The sequence below is a fragment of the Emys orbicularis genome, chromosome 1, assembly GCF_028017835.1.
Source record: "Emys orbicularis isolate rEmyOrb1 chromosome 1, rEmyOrb1.hap1, whole genome shotgun sequence".
In the NCBI taxonomy this organism is placed as follows: domain Eukaryota; kingdom Metazoa; phylum Chordata; order Testudines; family Emydidae; genus Emys; species Emys orbicularis.
The window spans coordinates 210,703,499-210,725,259 of NC_088683.1; the positions used below are offsets into that span (position 1 = coordinate 210,703,499).

General features: G+C 43.1%; 1 protein-coding gene across 1 annotated transcript in view; it reads left to right on the plus strand.

Annotated features, from left to right (window-relative positions):
- The window catches only part of PWP2 (PWP2 small subunit processome component), a 31,899-nt gene extending 15,331 nt beyond the window's left edge, over positions 1-16,568 (plus strand). The window contains exons 11-21 of the mRNA XM_065409730.1: positions 1,079-1,227; positions 2,391-2,538; positions 4,102-4,252; positions 6,001-6,181; positions 7,453-7,600; positions 8,671-8,779; positions 9,621-9,686; positions 10,298-10,516; positions 12,989-13,139; positions 14,913-14,987; positions 15,150-16,568. Coding sequence (XP_065265802.1) covers positions 1,079-1,227; positions 2,391-2,538; positions 4,102-4,252; positions 6,001-6,181; positions 7,453-7,600; positions 8,671-8,779; positions 9,621-9,686; positions 10,298-10,516; positions 12,989-13,139; positions 14,913-14,987; positions 15,150-15,300 — 1,548 coding nt within the window. The 3' untranslated portion in view covers positions 15,301-16,568. The remainder of the gene's footprint in view (positions 1-1,078; positions 1,228-2,390; positions 2,539-4,101; positions 4,253-6,000; positions 6,182-7,452; positions 7,601-8,670; positions 8,780-9,620; positions 9,687-10,297; positions 10,517-12,988; positions 13,140-14,912; positions 14,988-15,149) is intronic.
- Positions 16,569-21,761: the final 5,193 nt, after the last annotated feature.

Consider the following 21,761-nt stretch of genomic DNA (forward strand, 5'->3'; position numbering starts at 1 on the left):
GGCTTGACAGTAGTGTCCCTAATACCTATCCACATTAACACGCAAGCATAGATGGTGGATTAATGGTGTACCAGTACAGACGACCCTCAATTATCCAAAATTCTGAAACACCCACCAAGCCATTCTAACAGTCGGGGTTTACCAGTCTCAGAATAAATCCAAAATGAGTTTTATAAAAAGATGTGATTCCTAAACAAAATTTTCTCAAATGTACCATTGCAGATAATTTCTGTTTAAAAAGAAAAATGGAAGTGTCTCTTAGTTGAGACTTGCATTGAAGCTGTAGATTAGAGAGAGAGCTAGGCTTTGGATTTTGAAATGGGCCATTTGTCTTTTCTAATTTATGGTCTGGAGACTTAACAGTTTATATATCTGAAATAGATACATTTTCTCCCACTCTGAAATTTGGAGCTGGGAAAGAAAAATAGCCCCACTGCTGCCAATCAAATTTAGAGCTGACTGGAAATGGGAATTCATGTACTATGGGAAATTACGAAACTTGAAAAATGAGAAAATTAATTCTGAAACATAACGAAAAATCAAATTTCCCACAGATGGGAGTTCTGAAATTTTGTTTAGAAAAAGTCAAAACGACAATTTGATTTGATCTTTTCAAGAAGTTTCTTACACTCCTGCAGCCTGGGCTTACCCTGGAACTGAGGCTCCTAGGCCAGGGAACTCTCACCCTGTTGGAGAACAGGGAAGCCATGGAGCTGTGAACATTTTTCCAACAGAAATTTGAAATTTTCCTGCAAAATTGAAATCTGTGGAAAAATTAGTTTTTGTGTAAAATGAATTCTGTGTCCGAAAATCATTCCAATGGAAAATTCTCAAACAGCTTTAATCAGACTTTCACCTTGCATGTGTTTCACTGAGATTTTACAAATAAAAGGCCTGATCCTGCATTCCTCACTCCCAAACAGAACTCCCACTGGCTGAATTGGGAGTGCTGTCTGAGTGAGTAAGGCATGCAGAATTGTGCTTTCAATTAGAAGAAATAATGAAGCTATGCTGGAGCGTTGGGATGTGAGTTTATGATACAGGAGTTCTTAGAGGGCTTTTTTTACTTCTTTTGCAGGTGAAAGTTTGGAACACCAGTAGCAGCTTCTGCTTTGTCACTTTTACGGAGCATACCAGCAGCATCTCTGCTGTAGCTTTTACCTCCACCGGTTATGTCATTCTGAGTGCTTCCCTGGATGGAACAGTGCGAGCCTTTGATCTTCACAGGTAAATCCTCTTTAAGCCTCAGTGCATCACCCAGTTTTGTCCAAAGGTTATCAGGATCTTGTGTTTTCATTCCTAGTCTCTAAATACAATATACTGCCAACCACAGTCCCCAGCAGTCATAAAACCTTCTCACTCTTCAAATCTTAGTGCTGTTTTATAGGTTTAAAGTGAGTTTATCAGATTTTGGCTAATAAGTGAAAACAGTTATTGTGAAGCAGTAGGGTAGGGAGTCTGAATTGGCTAGCCAGCTTGCCTGGTTGTTGATGGAGAGATGAAATATTGAATTGTTTTAGATCCTCATTCTGCATCTGGAATGTATCATTTCTGGTGGTTTTTTTAAAGCTTGATTCGTCTGTATTTTTTGCATCATCAAGCATCTTTGGATACAAAGAAAACGAGTATTTCCATAGGCTGTGTCAACACTACACAATTATGGGCTGTTGTTCCTTTATCCTTGTGCCTCAAATAGCCTTCTGTGCATAAGAGACTCTGTCTGAGACTGGATCTAGGTGCAGTGATTTGGCCACCACAATTGTTACCTAGAGGCTGACAGTTCAGTAAGAGAAGCCATGATCTCTGGCTTCAAAAGTCAGTTAACTGATAAAGGCATGTGTCTAAAGGAACATCTCCACTAGCTCACTCAGTAAAGGAAACTAATAAAACATATGGGCATAGCTGTTGCCAATCATTCAGCAGAGGGTGTGTATAGGGACACATGCGAGCTACTCCATCATTCACATAATAGACATAAGTATATTTAAAAAAAGAACAAGCATCTTCAAAGATGAACATGAATATTTTTTGGAGATTAAAAAATTGCATCTTCACAAATTGTCCAGCTTCTGCTGGACAGGAGTCCCTGAGTCAGTCTTGAACTCATTCCTATTGAGCAAGTCATACGTAACTCCACTGGCTGAGCAAAAATGTCTTTTTTTTTTTTTTTTTGGATGTCTATTTTAATTTCTGTATGTAGTAGCTTTGCAAAGTGTACTCCAGATTTAAATTCTTACACTTCTTGGTTTAAAATGCTATTTTTAAAAATATATAAAATATTAAAATGTGAAATACTTCAATTTTTGTAACCTATTCTTAATGCTTTTTAATTGTTTAGACATATACAAATATATATTTTTAAAATCATGTTTGCATATTGTTTACAACAGATATCGCAATTTCCGCACCTTCACTTCTCCACGACCAGCCCAGTTCTCTTGCTTAGCAGTGGACTCCAGTGGTGAGATTATTTCAGCTGGTTCCCAGGACTCGTTTGACATATTTGTCTGGTCAATGCAGAGTGGCAGACTGTTAGATGTAAGGAACTGAGATTGTTCTAGAACACTCACTATTAACATAGAAAGCACTGTGGTTATCTTAAGTATCTTTTAGGTTAGTTAACCCTGTCTGAGGGTTGTGTTGTGGAGGAGATGCAGTTATATGTATAAACCCACATTAGCCGCCTTCTCCACCCTCTCTCCCCCCCCCCCCCCCCCCCCCGGGGCAATCTATAATTTGGTATCTCTGGACTATGCTACATTTGTGTCTGTGGGGAACGGGTTAGTTTTCAGCATTCTTGAGTGGCTGACTAAGAGCAACCTAGGAAAGGTCTACTGGACCTTTCTGGCTGCTGAGTGAGCACAGCTAGTGCATAAATGACTTCTTATTGAAGGGAAAGAGGGAAGGTGTATACAGCCAGAAAGAGGGCTGATAGACTGACTACATTAAAGTGTGGTACCTTGCAGAGGGTTAGACTGAACACAACACTAGCAGTTGAGAAACCCTCTCCTCTCCATGCCCACCATCACCTCTTGGGACAAGAACTCAGCCTGTGTTGTCCACTTCATTATGACGTAGAAGTTGTAGGAAGAATCTCAAGACTAGAATACAGCCTGAGGATGTTCTTGCTACAGTGCAGAGCTGGACAATATTCTGCTCATGGCAGGCTGGGAGCAATAGAAGTGAAGAGCTTGTGGTTTTCATGAAAAAGTTTGGGGTTAAATTCCGCACTGTGGCTTAAGAATTCTGGATTTTTCTCAGAGGTTGGTTACTTAAGGAAAGACATGACTCTGAAGGGCCATGTTCACCACCTCCATGGCTTCCACTTGCATACTGGACAAGGGTATGGCCACGCCTTAGACATCCACACTAATGCGAAAGCAAATTAGGTGAAAAAACCCGGTTGACTGACCGCGGAATAGCTTACTGAGCGCAGGGGGTCAGTAAGGATAGCAGATGAATTTTGTTGGGGGAGAAGTGGGTGGAAGTCCTGTACTTTGGAAGTCCTTGCCTCTTTTTCAAACACCTGTTTCTGCAGTTGGGGGTTTAAAAAAAGAAAGTGAAATGAATTTCCTTTCCTAATTGGAATGAATGTAAATGTGAAACCACAGATGTGCTCGGAGAGTATTTTTTTTTTTTTTTATTGCTTACCTTTTAATCAGAATTGCAACAGGGACTTTGATTCGGAAAACAGCAAATTGTGAAATGGTTTCAGCAGTAGGCCAGCCTTAATCTCTGGAGAAATGATCTACTTATCAATTCCTCTGGCTAGTTAGTTATACATTTAAAAAAAAATCCATTATATTCCTGAATTCTAAGTTGATCGTCTTACCAGAGGAAACAAAATAGCGAGTACTACGGAATTCTGTTACCTAGTTTCTATTTCCTGTTCTTTAAGATCCAAAGGAAGTCTTTTCTCATCTCTGTACACAGGAACGTACCTGCATAACATCCCTTGTATTGAAAAAATAATATGCTCCTAAACATATGTAGTAAGGGTGTCCACAGCCTGTGGACATAATCACAGTTTTTGCCACATGATTATATGTTGAACTCAGTTTCATTTAATTATTCCATATTATTTTTTTCTTACTCCATTAGGTCTTATCAGGTCATGAAGGTCCCATCAGTAGTCTGTGTTTTAACCCAATGAAGAGTATCTTAGCTAGTGCCTCTTGGGATAAAACGGTCAGACTCTGGGATATGTTTGATAGCTGGAGAACCAAGGAGACACTAACACTGAACTCAGATGGTAAATTTCATTTCATTCTATCTAACCTGTCACATAGAGGCAGTTATGTATGATCTGTGTTATTCCATCAAAAATATATTGAGAATATCTGTAGTTGGTGAGGTCAATCAGTCAACATTTATTCCTGGGGAAATTCTGTGCCACTGCGCGCATGCAGAATTCATGTCCCGTGCAGATTTCTTTGCTTCCCCGCAGAAAAATGACTTTCTGATGGGGAAGCAAAGGGAAGATGCAAGATCGGTCACGCACCCCTCCCCAGCAGCATGGGTGCGTTGTTTTGGGCGCCTGGAGCAGCCAGCAGAGAGGTAAATCACTGCAGGGAGTGGGGACACCCCAGCGGATGCCAGGTCAGTCTACCCCCCATCCGTCCAATCCCCCTGCATCTGGACACCCCCAGGCCCAGACCCCCCCCCACACTGATCCTCACCCCCCGCACCCAGAGCCCCCTGTTGAGCCCTGGCACCTGGCCCATAGCTCCTACCCTGAGCTGGGCTCAGCTGCTAGTCCTGGCTAGGGTGGGGGAGGTGCACACTTCGCTTGCATGGAGCGGCTGGGTCAGACACCCCGAGAAACCTCCGGCTCTGCACACCCTCCCCCCTGCTTCTTGCCCCCATCGCTCCTCAGCTGTGTGTGGGGGGGTCACTGTATGGGGATCTGCTCCCACGTCCACCCAACCCACGTGCATCAGTACCCCCAGACCCCTCCACCGAGCCTCACCCCTGTATCCAGACCACCCCCAGTCGAGCCCCACCACCCTGCACCCAGACTTCCCCATGCACTTGAACCCCCATCCTTACAAGCCCCAACCAGCTGTACTGAAAGTTCCTTTCCCCTAGCACCCGGACCCCCTGCTGAGCCCCAACCAATTTCGCCTGGACCTCCCTGCCGAGTCCCATTGTCCCTGTACCCAGAACCCCCCAATGAGCCCCTGTGCATCTGGATTCCCTGCACCCAGATTACCCCCCTACACTAAGTCCCTCCACACTTGGATTTTGCTGGGTTGAGCCTGTCTGCCCACACCTGGTGTGCCTGGTGCGGAGTTGCTAGCCCTGGTGAGTTGCTTCACCTGCTACTCCTGAGGGAATTCTGCACCAAAAAATTAAAAATTCTGCTCACAATGTTTTAAAATTTTGCAAATTTTATTTGTCAAATAAATGTGGAGACTCCAGCGTGGCAGTGTGGAGCATAGGCCACTGGCTGCACAAAGGTGGAAGATCACCCTGCAGCCCAACCCCTCCCCCACCGGACATAGATCTCTGGGGCACGCCTGGCCCTTGCGCTCTGTCAGGGTCAGGAGCAGCCTCACCGCTGAGTCCGTGTCCTGGGGAGGGACAGGGGAGAGGCTGCAAGGTGATCTCCCACCTTTGTGCAGCCAGTGGCCTGCGCTCCCCACTGCCACGCTGGAGCCTCCACATTTATTTATTGACAAATAAAAGTTTCAGCATTTTAAAATATTGTGATCAGATTTTTTTTTTTAAATTTGGAGCAGAATTCCCTCAGGAGTAAGCATTTTCTTTGCCAATCTCAGACTGTAGTTTTCATTGCTGCTGTTTCACATTATTTGGAAACAGTCAATAGCTCAAAAAGCCTTTGATGCTAGCTACCTGGGTTTTTAGTCAGCTTAGCATTGTGTTTTGTTATAAAAATGTGAATGTGTACCCTCTTATTCTAAACCTCGCTTAGTAGAGTCCAGAAAAAATGTGTTAAGACTGAAGTACATTTTTATTCATCAACCAAATTCTCTGCAGTTCTTGTTGTTGCTTTCCGCCCTGATGGCAATGAGCTTGCGGTTGCTGCCCTGGATGGACAGATAACTTTCTGGGATCATGAAAATGCAGTGCAGACTGGATCAATTGAAGGAAGACACGACCTTCAGATGGGAAGAAAAGAGTTGGACAAAATAACAGCCAAACAATCTGCTAAGGCAAAGTATGTAAAATATTCCTGTAGCAATGACAAGAAATTGACTGTGCTCAATACTCTTGCTTCTTACCTTTATGTGAGGGTTTCAGAGTTTAGCTGACATCTGAATATCTTGATTCTGAGATTCAGTTTTAATAACTTAAATATCTTCTGACTCAGTGTGCTGTCCATTCATTCTAGACCTTTTTTTCCCCGGTACCTTCATCATAGGTCAGAGTCACTCATACATCAACTCCTGAGCATCTGTTTTTTTCTCCTAAACGTGATTCATTTATATCATATTCAATCTTTCATGTCATGCTGTGCATCATTTAGAAGTGACAGTAAAAGGCATACACAGTTATAGTTTTGTGAGTAGCTGGTATGTAGGTGATTCATTTCAGAAGATGTCATCTGAGATACCCTGCTGGTTTTATTATTCAGGCAGTATACATTTTTTTCAATGCATGAATAACAATCAACTTTAAAAAAAATCTCACAAACAATGAACACGCCTGGTATTTGAATGCCTTTGATAAGAAATCTTTCCTCTCATCCCCTCACCCCAAAAAAATGAGGCAATAACTCTTTGAAAAATATATAACTTTCAGTTGTGAACACCAGTCAGCTGCTGTCTTTGAAATAGAGCTCATCATTTAATAGTAATTTTTTTTCTGGCTCTTCTGAATCATTTTAATTGCAGATAAGACAGGTATGAAGACCCTGGGGAAGAAACGAAATCTTTTGTCGTGGATATTTGTCTCATACATGGCTTACTGCTCACTTATGTTGATGCACATCCATCCCATAAGCCTAATTGCAGGAGTGTATGGTACTGATGGGGTGTTAAGCAGAGGCTGGGTTGTCTTCCCTCTAAGGGAGGTTCAAGCCCAGAGGGATTGCAAAATTGCATGTCTGAGAGGAAAGAAAAGTGTGCTTGATGGAAAAGCCCGGGAGAATTGTTTTGCTGTTGACGTGACATGGCTGTATTACAAGTGGAGTAGTACAAACATTAAATAATCCTCACAACACCCTGTGAGGTAGGGAAGTACACCAACAAATCTGTTGAAATCTGCATTGCGATAATTCACAATAAAGAATTTGAGAAGTATTCAGTCATGGCAAAACAATTCTGTACATTAAACATATTAAATTAATGACTGTGGAAGATTAAACTAGGAAAGGTTTTCTTTTATTCAATAGCAATTTTGGTTCATTGTCTTTCCATTGTATTGATGTTGGATGTTTGCTCAAAGCTCAGAAGTAGGGGTGAAATTATGCATTGTATATTTTTTCAGATCTTTCACTACTCTGTGTTATTCAGCTGATGGCCAATCTATTCTGGCAGGAGGATTATCAAAGTTTGTCTGTATTTATCATGTGAAGGAACAGATTCTTATGAAGAAATTTGAAATCTCATGTAATCTTTCCTTAGATGCAATGGAGGTAAGTGACTATCTCAGTTTGGTTTGTTTGTTTGTTTTTTTTAAGACTGTGTTTGTTTTTGGTATAGTGTCTGATAAATGAGATTTGCTTTAGGAATATTTTATTACTTAAGTGGGAGTTCTTTTTGTTGGTACTGAGTAGGAGACAGTCACAGGTGAAAACACCAAAGGAGAGAATAAAATTGCATAACTACTGGACTACAAGAAACCCAAAAGCAGCCAAAGTGCTTGGTCTTGAAAGTGCAGTTTTCTTGACAATGAATGACAGTAAAGTCAATTTGCAATTACATTGTATTTCAAGAGAGTGAGATTTTAAAATTAATGACCATCTTGTACTGAATAATTTTCTTTCTGAACAACATATTTGTGCCAAAGAATGGATGCAGCATGGAGGGGCCACAAAAGTTAGAATTATAAATGTAATCTGACAGTATTGTCAAATGCAAACGTTTTCAGTTAATTTAAAAGTAACTACAGTATTGCAATATTTTCCATCACTCTTCCTTTCTTGGTAGGAGCTCTTAGATCTCCACTTCTCATTCTCCTTACCTTGAATCGTCATGGCCACTCTCTGAGGAGGGCTGACCTGGGCTTTCTTTGAAACCCATTAATGAACACTCCTAAATCAAGTAGAGGTTGTTGTAAGGTAAACTGAGGGGCATTCCCTCCCTCGCCAATGGTTGAGCATTGACCCCACAGTACTGCAAGCTTCAGTTTCTTCCAGGAGTTGGAGGAGACTCTTGGATGAAAGTACAAAGCAATAACCATTAGGCGACTGGGCTAGCCCATTAAATGTTTGTGAATTACTCAGTTAATCCTGTTCAGAACTCTCTCTATATATATCAGAGGTCCCCAAACTTTTTACATCGCGCTCCCCCTCCTTACCCATGCCCCCTCCCCCCCCCCCGGAGCGGGGCGTAGCCGTGCCCCCTGAATGTTCCTCTGCGCCCTCCCTAGGGGGGAACGCCCCACAGTTTGGGGACCTCTGCTATACATGTATTCTTCAGATACAGGGAAACATGTTATGTTGGAGAGAAGTATTGTAGCAAATGGAATATGAATATTTTTCAGGAGTACTTGGATCGTAGGAAAATGACTGAATTTGGCAGCATGGCGCTGATTGATGATGGGGCTGGGGATGAGGATGGTGTTGCCATTGCTCTTCCAGGTGTAAAGAGAGGTAAGTTCAGTTCTTAATCCCACTGGTAGTAACACTGCTTTTTGCCCTTGGCTCCATGGGATAAAAAAACCTTCAACTCTGGGTCAGTGTGGGATGGACAAGGGTTGATGCTATTAGACATGTCCACCGCCCCGCCAAAATTGTTAAAACTAGTTTGAAAACATTGTGCAGATGTAATAATCGGTGACCTGTTGTTGAATACTTTCTCACAGAGGTAATAGGAAACAGATGCAGTGTGGCTTAGTGAGTAGAGCATAAGGCTGGCACTCAGACTGGAGTTCAGTGCCTGGCTCTGCCAGTGACCTGCATTATGACTTTGGGCAAGTCATTTTCTTCCCTCTGTTTCTCCTCCTACACTTTCTGTCTTGTGACTGGAAGCTCTTCGGGGCAGGGACTGTCTCTCTCTCTCCGTGGAGCGCCTAGTACAACGGGACCCCATTCTCAGTTGAGGCCTCTGGAGGCTATTGTAATACAAGATGACTGATTACATTTGAGTGTGTGATGAACATCGTGTCCAAAGTAGTACATGGCACATTGGTATTGCTCATGTTTGAGATCAGAATAACAGGATGATAAGGAAAATAGCAAAGTAACCTATGAGCCGAAAGGAAATCTGATACCTCAGGATTTTTTTAAGTGATCTGTTAGATATTGGTAAGGTGACAGATACCATCATGCTCGCCATACCACCAGTTCTGAACCTGTCACACAATGGTTCAGCGTTCCTTTGTCAGATGTGTTTCTGCTGATTTGGCAACAGTAACTCCAGGGTGAGGGTTCATATCCACAGTGAATATTTAGTTGGATGTGTTGATGACTTGCTTCTCATTTCTTGTTTCAGGTGACTTGAGTTCTCGGCACTTTAAACCAGAGATAAGAGTGACATGCCTCCGTTTCTCTCCTACTGGTGGGTGTTTAACAGTAAATGTAGTTTATCAGTAATGTTGAGTCTCCTGTGGGGCCCCCCACCCCCTGCAGAAGGACTGAGCAGTGGATGAGAACTGATAGATGTGAGCCTCTAATTTCTGAGTCATTAATTCAAATTCACCCCAGATTTAGGGTGATATAAAGACACTGTCATGCCTCTGGTGGCTCTCCAGAGGCTTATGTGAAATGAGTTGGTGGCCTCAGTCCAGTCACAGAAAACACCTCGCAGAAACCACTGTTGCTGATATTGTCACTTATTGGCCCCCTTATTGGCATTCTCTGCAGAGGGGCTGATTTCTTGTCCGTAGCGGTGATCCCTCCAGAACATGTTACAGTGTTGTGTATTGGGCATATTGTTGCCTGCGTTGTTCCTATGTTCTGGATAACCAGAAGATTTAAGTTCATAGTGCTGTCAAGCTGGCACCTTTCACAGACAGTGTTTGATCAATAAAACCATCTATAGTATTGAGAGACCTCCTCTTCCCAAATCACTTTAAGCAAGCATGGGAAACAGTCTTCATTGTTCATCACCGCTCCCCAGAAAAAAACAAGTGTGTTGTGTTTAAATATCAACTGCCATTTCTCTTTTAGGACGAAGCTGGGCAGCGACCACCACAGAAGGCCTTCTCATCTACTCACTAGACTCCGGACTAATCTTTGATCCATTTGAGTTGGACATTGACATCACACCTAGCAGTGTGCGCAAAGTGCTGAGTCAGAAGGAGTACACCATGGCCATCGTCATGGCCTTCCGACTGAATGAGAAGAAATTAATTCAGGAGGTCATAGAGACTGTACCATGTAATGAAGGTAAGCAGGGCTCCCCTAAAGTTTAATTAAGCTAATTTGAGATCCAGATGTGTAACCCCCTTTGAGCTGAAGTCTGAGGGCAGAGTGTAGCCCTTAAACTTCCTTTTATTACCAAACATTTTATATTACAGCAAGCCTACTGCATGTTTATGGAATGTTGTGTTAATTCAGGACACTAGTCCTTTCTACCTCAGTACTGATATGTCTAAAGAGGAAGGGGGAGAGAGTCTTGCAGCTGAAAGTCAAGAAATCTAATTTCTGTTTCCTCTCTGCCACTCTCCTTTTTGACCTTGCACAAGTCACTTAACCTCCCCTCTGTTCCTCAGGTTTATATCTGTAAAATGGGGATAATGTTCACCTCACAGGGCTCATGTGTGGCTTACTTCCTGAATCACAAAGTACTTTCAGATGTTTGAATAGAAATGGCTATAGATGTCATTGTTCTTATTGTATATAATAAAAAAGGCACAGTTTACTATTATACATTACAGTGCATACATGCTGTTAATTAATCATCACTTATTTGGGGACATAATTTTCCTGAACCAAAGAGCTTAAAATGTAACTTCACAAACATAGGAACAGGAGACTGAACGTGTTCAAATAAAAATGTCATAAAGTAAATAAATCTTATGCGCTGATATTTTTATGTGGCAAGGAAGGAAGAATATAGAGTGCAGAATTCAATGGTCAGAAGATGCAGATTTTTTGCATTGGTGTAGGAGAGTGGATGCTTGGCACACCAGGAAAGTGATACTGTTCCGGGTGTGGGGAGCAGCATAGAAAAAGGCAAGAAGGGGAGGAAGTGACAAGAGTGAGCAGGGTGTGGGGTTGGGATGGGTAGTGATCAGAAATGGAGGCAGGAGGCAAAGCCTGAGGGCTGAGGATGAGGAGTTGGAATTTCAGGCAGAAAGATACGTGGGATAGGAAAGGAATTCAGGGAAGCAAGTAGTAGGGGAGGAATGTGGTGGTGGTAGAAGAGGAAGGCTATTTTAGCTGTTTTATGTTGGATTGAAGGGAGAGTCAGGAAGGCTGGAGAGAATCCAACCTAGGTTGGGGAGAGCTATGCCGTGAACCAGGGTTTTGGCAATAGGGCAGGGGTGGCCAGCCTGAGCCTGAGAAGGAGCCAGAATTTACCAATGTACGTTGCCAAAGAGCCAAAGTAATACGTCAACCCCCATCAGCTGCCGCCTCCCCCCGTTCCCAGCGCCTCCCGCCCACTGGCAGCCCCACCAATCTGCACCTCCCGCTCCCTTCCCGCACCTCCTGACCAGCTGTTTTGTGGCGTGCAGGAGGCTCTGGATGGGGGGAAGGAGCGAGGGAATGGCAGGCTCGGGGAAGGGGTGGAGTGGGGGCAAGGGCTTGTGGCTGAGCCAGGGGTTGAGCAGTGAGCACCCCCCTGCACATTGGAAAGTTGGTGCCTGTAGCTCCAGCCCCGGAGTCGGTGCCTATATAAGGAGCCACATATTAACTTCTGAAGAGCCACATGTGGCTCCAGAACCACAAGTTGGCAACCCCTGCAATAGGGACGGAGAGGAATGGGAGGATTTTAGAATTGTTATACTTAAGCCATGGAACTCATTGCAGTGACGTATCAGAGAGTTCAAGGGCTTGTGGCGATTCAAAAAAGGGATTATCCATTTACAAGGATGATGAGAAAATTCAGAATTACATTAGATTGGACTTTTATTTGGAAAGGTTATAAATAAGGCTACGATTTTGGCATGGGTCTTTTTATTAAAGTCATGGACAGGACGCCGGAAATAAACAATGAATCCCGGAAATGGACACACACTAATCCAGTAACAAAGCCCGAGCCTTGCTGCCCAGGGCTGAAGCCGAAGAACTCTGACATCTCTTAAAATCATGGAAGCCGTGACCTCCATGACAGAAGCATAGCCTTAGTTGTAAATCCTCATGCTTTAGGGCATTGTCATCTCTAACAAACAGGTTAGGAAGAAGCTTCTTTTGTGGGCAGGTTATTCTAATGCCTTCCTCTGAAGCATCCTATACTGGCCAGTGTTGGGAACAGAAACACTGAATGAGATGAAGCACTGGTCTGATCTGCTGTGGCAGTTCCTATAAAGTGAGAAGCAGCAAGATTTTGCCAGAGCCTGGATGTGCAGAGAGAGGGAAAGGGTGGAGTGAAAGATGATGGAGAAAAGGTGAAGGTAGTTGAAGTTTTAATATAAAATAAATGTTATGGCAGACCCTGTTTTAGGGGCAGATAGGAATATCTTGCTTTTAAGTGCTGTGGAGTTTGGAAAATTCAGAGAGGAGTAACTTACTTTCTGAAGGGCTGGCAAGTGATGTTCACAATACTGGCAGGTTACCTCCTGTCAGGTGACGCGGAATAGTAGAACTGGGATAGGCTCTGAAAGGGCATCTCCTCAATTTTCCTTTCCTTTCCTTTCCTCCCACCCCGTTATTCCAGTTGAAAGCTTGATGGGTTGTTGTTGTTTTTTTAAACAGTTGATGTTGTCTGCTCATCGCTCCCAGAGCTGTATGTGGAAAAGGTGCTGGAGTTTCTAGCCTCTGCCTTGGAGACATCTCATCACTTGGAATTCTATCTTACTTGGGCTCAGCGGTTACTGATGCTACACGGACAGAAGTTAAAAACAAGGTGAGTGGACTTGAAAATCAAAACACAGAAAATTGGACATTTTAAGCTAAAGTTTAAAATATTTGTGAGACAATTAAGAGGCTTCCAGCAACTATCTTTCAGATTCTGTATTGAAACATACAACCCAAATACTTGATTATTATGACTTCCCATTGACCCCAGTATAGGTTGAAATGTGAGTATTTGGGAGACATAACATGATTCCTGCAGTAAAGTTGCAGAGGAGGCTCTCCTAGATTGTAGGTAGAACTTTGTTTGAACTTCTAGCTTTAGTTAATAAATGCATAAAGCTATAAAGAGCTGTAAGAAGACTTGTGGGAACACTGTTCTTAAACAATTATTTACATTTGATGAAATTGACATCGAGTTGGGCAGTGCTTCATACCTAAGCATGCTGACTTTGCTTATGTTTTTTGTAGTCTGTCAATTAATCACAGTTAACGCCTGCGATTAACTGAAAACAAAATTAATACATTAATCGCATACCTCTGGGTGGGGAGGGAGGCATTGGGGGCGGGGGAGGCCTGAAGCCCTGAGCCGGGATGGAACTGTGCACCCCGAGAGGCGCTGAAGACTGAAGCCCAGAGCCCCTAGTCCAGTGGTTCTCAAACTTTTGTACTGGTGACCCCTTTCACATAGCAAGCCTCTGAGTGCGACCCCCTCTAATAAATTAAAAATACTTTTAAATATATTTAACACCATTAGAAATGCTGGAGGCAAAGCGGGGTTTGGGGTGAAGGCTGACAGCTCACGATTTCCCCCCCCCTATGTAATAACCTCACAACCCCCTGAGGGGTCCCGACCCCCAGTTTGAGAACCCCTGCCCTAGCCTATATTTGAAAATATAGAAAACCTACAAAAATATTTAAATAAATGGTATTCTATTATTATTTAATTGTGCGATTAAAATTGTGACTAATGGGGTTAAATTTTTTTAATCTCGTGCTTAATAGGGATTAATTTTTTTAATCACTTGACAGCCCTAGTTTTTTGGAAAGCAGTGTAATGATTTCTGTATTCTGCATTCCTGCCTAGTTCCTTTCAGGCAATTAGACAAGATATGAGTGTTACATTCAGCCCAGCTTTCTTTTAGAGTGTTTGGGCAATTGGAATGAGGACACTGGGCAAATTAAAAATCTGACAGCTCTTCTCAACTACTATTTGGGAGTCACCGTAGACCTGAGGAAGAAGCGATTACGTATTCCTTTCCTTGCTGCTGTGGGGTGAAGAATGAGTAGTTATTCACACATCATGCCATCATTTAATGAATCTGAAATGGCAAGGAAGACTGATTCTTTCTTTTGTTTTGTTACAAAGTAGCAGTGGATAGTTTGTGAAGTCCAAATTCCTGCCTTGCTTTTCTGGAATTTATACCTTGAGTCAACTTCATTATCATGATAGCAAAGAGAATCAACTCGGAAAAGTTGCCATTTGACCTCAGAATGGAACGGTTTCTGGGGCTGACTTTTACATTGGTGCTTGGGAGGGAGAAGCATTTGACTAGCTCAGCTGAAGCAACATGAGTGATAAATTGCATACATATGTTGTACTGAGCTAAAATTGTACACAGGTTTATTGGTGGACACAGCACAAAGTTACAAGGTCACTTGCTTTTATTCAGTGATATTTTAGATTTAGAACATAGATATGTAAAAACGAGCTAACAATATAACAGGCTTTTTTTAATTTTGAAGAATAATGTTGAAAAGGGATTCTAGAAATCCAGGTGTAAATACAGGCTACACAGTTAATTGCTTGCTTTCTCCTTTATAGGTCAGGGAAGCTGCTGCCCATGATTCAGTTCCTTCAGAAGAGCATCCAATGTCACTTTGAAGGTGTTTCTAAACTGTACGTATTGCTGTCCTTTAAATCTTTTTCAAACTTAAAACATAGTCTTGTACAAAAGCTTAGGGCTATTGAATGTTGGTAGGGAAAATTTGTGTGATGTACTTAGATGAAGCAGAACCTAACATTTAACGTTTTTTTTCTTCTGGTGACTTGTTTTTACAGCTGTGAGTGGAATCGCTATAATATTAAATATGCTTTGGCCATTTCCCAACAACGGGGCATGAAACGTCCTGCAGAAACATCAGTGAGTGAAGAGGAGTTGGAGGATTCTAACAGCGATTATCTTATGGAAGAGGCAACCACGCATTCATAGGACAACTTATTTTCCCTTAATTTTCCTATTTCTTTTTGTTTTTTGGGGACCTACAGAAGCAATCACTTACGCCAGTGGTATTCAATGAGATTAAGTGGCCCTCATAGTGGCTTATTTTGTATATGTTGTGATATAGGCTTGGAGTAATCTGCAAAGATACAGAAGCTGGTTCGATTTAGGATAGCTAAAGTGTAGTCCATACAGTCCCTAAAACATGGCTTATGTCCTCCCTCTTCCCGTAACTGAGGGAGCGAGGACAAAGCTGATCAGCTAGATTTGTATCTGAACTCAAACAAGAAGATACTTGTGTTCATCTGTCAAAAAAGATAAAAGCGCAAGTAAAATTATTGTTTGGTGCGTTTATTTTTGATAAAATGTATATACATATACAGGCATTTTAGGCATTGCAAGTCACTCTCTGAAGTCTTTTCTGTCACAATATTTCTGTGCCCCTGGATTAAACTCTTTTTTAGTCATTTGTGTGTGTGTGTGTCACTTTTCATTAAATATTTGGAGGGTTGCATATTGACCTCAACTCCATTTCGAAATGTTATCCTAGTTGCATTTAATAAAATAATAATAATTTTATAAATTCTAAAATTATCCAAACTTTAAGCTGAATATTACCCCAAAAAAGGAAAAATATTTGGAATAAATGTCATACCATAGTGTGAACAAATATGTGAGCAAAGATTCTGTGCAGTACAGCATCTGCAAGGAATTTAATTGGTTAATGATCAAGGGTATTGCAGTAAAGATTTATGTCCAGAAATTTCCAGCCTGTTGAATGCAACTTATACCACTATGTAACCAAATCAGACGAACATTAAATATCTGAATGTTTGTTTCTCTTTTCTTTTTTTCGTTTTAACATGACAGGTGTTTTTTTTTTTTTTTTTTTTTTAACAGTACAACCAGGGTTCATTAGGATGTCAGATTCTGCAGGTTTGGGTCTCTCAGTTGCTTTAAATGTGAGTCAACATGAGCACCAGTTAATTACTTTTTTGAGATTCTGGGTATGGAAAAACATGCACGTCTCCTATGCAATATATTAACAGATCTCTATTAGTGAAGAATATCTCACAGATTATAGATGGGGATCAATCACAAGTGATCTTCTATTGAATTCTCTTTTGGTGGCAACACTTGGCAAAAAGGTTACTGAAAACTGTTACAGAGAAAATGTGCATAAAAATGTTTAGATGTAGAAAAAAAATCAGTTTGTATGACTCAACTGTATAAAATAAATATTACTGTATACTCTGGTGATCGAAGTAAATAAATATACCAGTGTAAAACTGTTTTTCCATGCTTATTCTTGCGAATGACTGCTTCCTTCCACTGTTATCCAGGACACAAGTCATTTCTATTCACTTCACTGGCCATGGTGGGTAGTGTTTTTCATTCTTCCTACATGATTGTTTATCATAAAAAAATCTTTTCACAGTTGCTGTTTTTATTGCCCTTTTTTTTTTTTTTTTTTTTTTTTTTTTTTTTTGGAGTCTCCATGTCTTGCCTGTGTTGCAAGATGTCAAAAAAAGATAAAAGGTATTAAGAGTGAAAGAGCTGGGGACACACATCAGTGATGGCACTCTGGATTGTTTCTTCTTTTAAAAAAAACCTTATTTTATCAAGTGCAAACACTGGTTTTACGGGCCTCTCCCCTGGTGTTGAGAACAGGCTGCATAGAAGGGAGAAATCAAATAAACGAGGAAAGAGCAAATGTTAGGAGAGCCAAAAGGATTATAGGTGGATAGGGACTGTTAAAATCATGAAATCTTACATAATTGAGAATAAAGTTATACATCGGGGTGACCAACCTGTGCCTCCGGAGCCACATGCGGCTTTTCAGAAGTTAATATGTGGCTCCTTGTATAGGCACCGACTTCGGGGCTGGAGCTACAGGCGCCGACTTTCCAGTGTGCAGGGGGGTGCTCACTGCTCAACCCCGGCTCTGCCACAGGCCCTGCCCCCATTCCTGCCCCCTCCCCTGAGCTTCTGTGCCCTCGCTCCTTCCCCGCCCCCTCCCCTGAGCCTCCTGCAGGCCACAAAACAGATGATCAGGAGGTGTGGGGAGGGAGAGGGAGGCACTGGTCATCGGGGCTGCTGGTGGGTGGGAGGCACTGGGAGCGGATGGGGGGCTGCTGACGTATTACTGTGGCTCTTTGGCAACGTACATAGGTAAATTCTGGCTCCTTCTCAGGCTCAGGTTGGCCACCCCTGTTTTACATGGTAGCAGTATCAGCATATGGTTACATAGGCTGACATTACCCCATAATTGCTGCCCCATTGCTTACGGTTTCTTGTGTGTGTCTCATCTCTAGATTGTGCGCTCTTCAGGAATTGTCTTACTATGGGTTTGCACAGCACCTACTAGAAATGGATCTTAGCACTGGAAGGCCACCTCGGTTATCTCAATAGTATCTAATAAATGTGTATATAATATTAGCCACATTGTTATTAAGCTAGCCTTGATCTTGCCCCTAAATTTGTGTGCCTGCAGTTCTTGGAAGCTAGTTTTGAAAGTTTGGCCCATAAAGGTAATACAAAGGATTACATCTGCGGAGGGAGAGCTATGCTTTTGTATTACCCATGTCAGAAACATTTACATTTATAAATGCAGTATTTTTGTGCAACTACACAGCGCAGGCAGCACAATGAAATCAGATTTCTCTGTGGAAGTGCCGGGAGTACTTTTATCAGGCGTAAAGCCGGCTCCTGCACCAACCACTCCTGCATAGGGGCTGGTGCAGCCATCCACTCCCTTATTCCTCAATTGAGCTAAGACAGAGCTATCAAAATAAACTTTTGTCCCGCCCAAGTTGTCTAGTAACATTTTGTGAAGTGCTCATATAGCATGGTGATGAGAGTGATACTGAAACCTGAACAGAATGAGTCTGGTAAGCCCCACATTAGGCCTAATATTTCCTCCGGTTTAGCCCAGTTTATGTAATTTTGAATGTGGGCAGTCAACTATAAAGCAGTGGCTCTCAAACTAGGGCCGCCGCTTGTTCAGGGAAAGCCCCTGGCGGGCCAGGCCGGTTTGTTTACCTGCCCCATCCGCAGGTCCGGCCGATCGCGGCTCCTACTGGCCGCGGTTCGCCGCTCCAGGCCAATTGGGGCTGCGGAAAGCAGCACGGGCCGAGGGATGTGCTGGCCGCAACCCGCATTGGCCTGGAGCGGTGAACTGCAGCCAGTGGGAGCTGCGATCGGCCGAACCTGCGGACGTGACAGGTAAACAAACTGGCCCGGCCCGCCAGGGGCTTTCCCTGAACAAGCGGCGGCCCCAGTTTGAGAACCACTGCTATAAAGGATTTAGGGCTTGAACCTGTGAAGACTAGCGTATGTGGCTACCCACTTGGCTACATTTTGCAGGGTCAGACCTTACCTACGCACACTTGCATCAATTTAAAGGTGTATTTTTAACCCAATTTAGTTTGATCCATGCACGTTTCTTTGTAGACGTGCTTATTTAATTTTGAGTGTATATTTTATCTTAATCCTGAAAAAAACAGATTTAAGCTAAACCCATATATGCTTAAACTGAAATAAAATGTTTAAACTAATTTCCGTGTCTAAAATAGCTTTAGTTAAACTGGTGCAAGTTTGTTTTTTCTTCCCACTTTCCTCTTCTGATCTCGTATGTAAAGTGCTTTGAAACTCCTGATGAGAAGTGTTATGGAAAATATAAGTACAGTAGTATTATCTTTAAGCCAGTAGGTTGGACTTCAAGGAGCAGGAATTGAGAAAAAGAGCTGCAGGGGTTTTGGCAGCATCTCTGTGGAGTTTCCTCTCTCTGCATAAGAAACAAAATATCCATGGAATATTTTTAAGGGACTTTCCCCAAAATGTACAGACATTCTCGTGGTTTCAGAGGAGAAAAAAGAATGTTTCATACAAGAGGAGATGCAGTGAAGGAGGTCCTGAGCCTCTGCATGAGGGGCTGAGAGGAGGAGGGTGTTGAACATATTTGGCCCAACATCTCTGGTCTGTGTAATCTTTGCCTTTTGCTGCACATCATTTTGTGCCACATTTACCCTACTCATGAGCTTGTGATACCTGGGTTTATTTTAGCTGTAATAATGAACTAATAATTTTACCAAACCCTGAGTGTTCAAAAATTGTGAGATTTAAAAAAGAATGTATCTTTGGATTTTGATTTGTCTTCTAATCTTTGAACAACGCAGGAACATTCAGCTAACGTTTTCAAGCTTTTCTCTGCAACCAAGAGGGCAAGAAACCTCTGTTTAAAAAAAAAAAAAAAAAAGCTGGGGTTCTGTAAGTACATGATTTCAGGAGCTGGGGCTTCAAGGAAAACAGCAAATATGAAACCTGGCAACACGAACTTGAGCTTAATAGTAAACCCCATGAAACTGTCTTGGTTGTGGGCACTTTTTAAGGAGGGGTGGTTAGCACCAAGTTTCAATGTGAATAATTATTAACATTCACTACATTCATACAGCGCTTTTTGCAAAGGCAGGTCTGGACGGTCAATGATCTTGGGATCTGATCCTGCAAACGCTGGGCATATAGCACTTGCTGCTACCCGGGATGAGCTAGCAGTACTATAGTTGGTAGGAAGGCTACTGGCTGGGCCCTAGCGGAGACACCACGGAGCAGGCAGAGGACGAAGCCCGGCAGCCCCAGGCCGGCCGAGCAGCAGACTCCGCAGCAGCGGGCAGGGACCTCCCGCCTCTAGCCGGCGCTGTGCGGCTGCAAGGCCCGGCCTGCCGCGTCCCGGGGCTCGCTGCTGCACCAGCCAGGCGCCCGCGTCCCTGCGGCGAGTCTAGCCCGCGCCTCCCCGACCCGCTCCCCTGAGCCCGGCCATGCTGGCGGCGCGGCTGCTGCGGGCGGCCCCGAGCGGGCTAGCCTCCCTCCACAGCTCCGCCCGCCGCCTGCGCGGGGCCCGCGTGGCCGTGGTGAGTACAGCCCGGCCCGGGGGGCTCAGGCAGCGCTGGGCCCCGTAGCAGGGCTTAGCGCCAGTTGCAAACAGGCGGCCCTGGGCTCCAGGCGGGGGGCGGGCTGGGAACCGCAGCCCATGCTGGGGGGAGGCGTTTTCCACGTGGGGAGCTCCAGGGAACTGCGCAGAGCCCCCCCCCGGGCGGGTTATAACTCCAAAATGAAACTCTCTCACTGCCTGCTTCTGTACCTGTGTCCTCTGCTTGGCCTGGGCTGTGGCGTGTGCTGAGCGCGGGGTTAGTTGCCTCCTTATCCTTAGATCTTGCTCTGCAGCTGGTGACCCAGCTAGAATCTTTGAGATGAGTGGAGATTATTTGGTTTTTAAGCCAGTGGAAAGGGTAATGCTAGTTGAAGGAGACTGGCCACCCACCAAACACAGTCCTGGAGCTGAAGTGTTCTGTCGCTCCCCTGTTAGGATACCCACTCCAGGTTCTGCTGTATTAACACAGGGCTTAATGCTTAAGAATATAATAACGGCCATACTGGGGCATACCAATGGTCCATTTAGCCCAGCATCCTGTCTTCTGGCCCAGGCCAATGCCAGGTGCTTCAGAGGGAATGAACAGAGCTGGGCAATTTTAAGTGATCCATCCCGTCATAAAGTCCCAGCTTCTGGTAGTTGGAAGTTTAGGGGCCTCAAGAGCATGGGGTTGCATCCTTGACCATCTTGGCTAGTAGCCATTGATGGACCTATCCTCCATGAATACAGTAGATCTAATTCTTTTTTAAATTCAGTTATACTTTTAGCCTTCACAGCATCCTGGGCAATGATTTGCACAGGTTGACTGTTTGTTGTGTTAAAAAGAACTTCCTTGTGTTTGTTTTTAAACTGCTTCCTATTAATTTAATTGGGTCCCTAGTTCTTGTGTTATGTGAAGGAGTAAGTAATACTTTTCTATTCACTTTTTCCACACCATTCATTTTATAGACCTCTACCATATCCCTCATTAGTCATCTCTTTTCTAAGCTGAACAGTTCCACTCTTTTTAATCTCTCCTCATATGGAAGCTGTTGCATACCCCTAGTCATCTTTGTTGCCCTTCTCTGCACCTTTTCCAATTCTAATACATCTTTTTTGAGATTGTGTTACCATAATTGCATGCAGTATTCAGGGTGTGAGCATACCATGGATTTATATAGTGGCTACATGATATTTTCTGTTTTTTTGTCTACACCTTTCCTAGTGATATCTAATATTGTTAGCTTATTTAACTGCCGCTGCACATTGAGTGAAAATTTTCAGAGAACTAGCCATGATGAGTCTAAGATCGCTTTCTTGAGTGGTAACAGCTAATTTAGACCCCATTGTTCTGTATGTATAGTTGTGATTATTTTTCCCAGTATGTGTTACTTAGCACTTTTCGACACTGAATTTCATCTGCTATTTTGTTGCCCGGTCGCCCAGTTTTGTCAGATCCCTTTGTAATCTTTGCAGTCAGCTTTAAACTTGCCCAAGAATCTTGGGCCAAGATAGTTAATTTTGTATCATCTCCACACTGTTC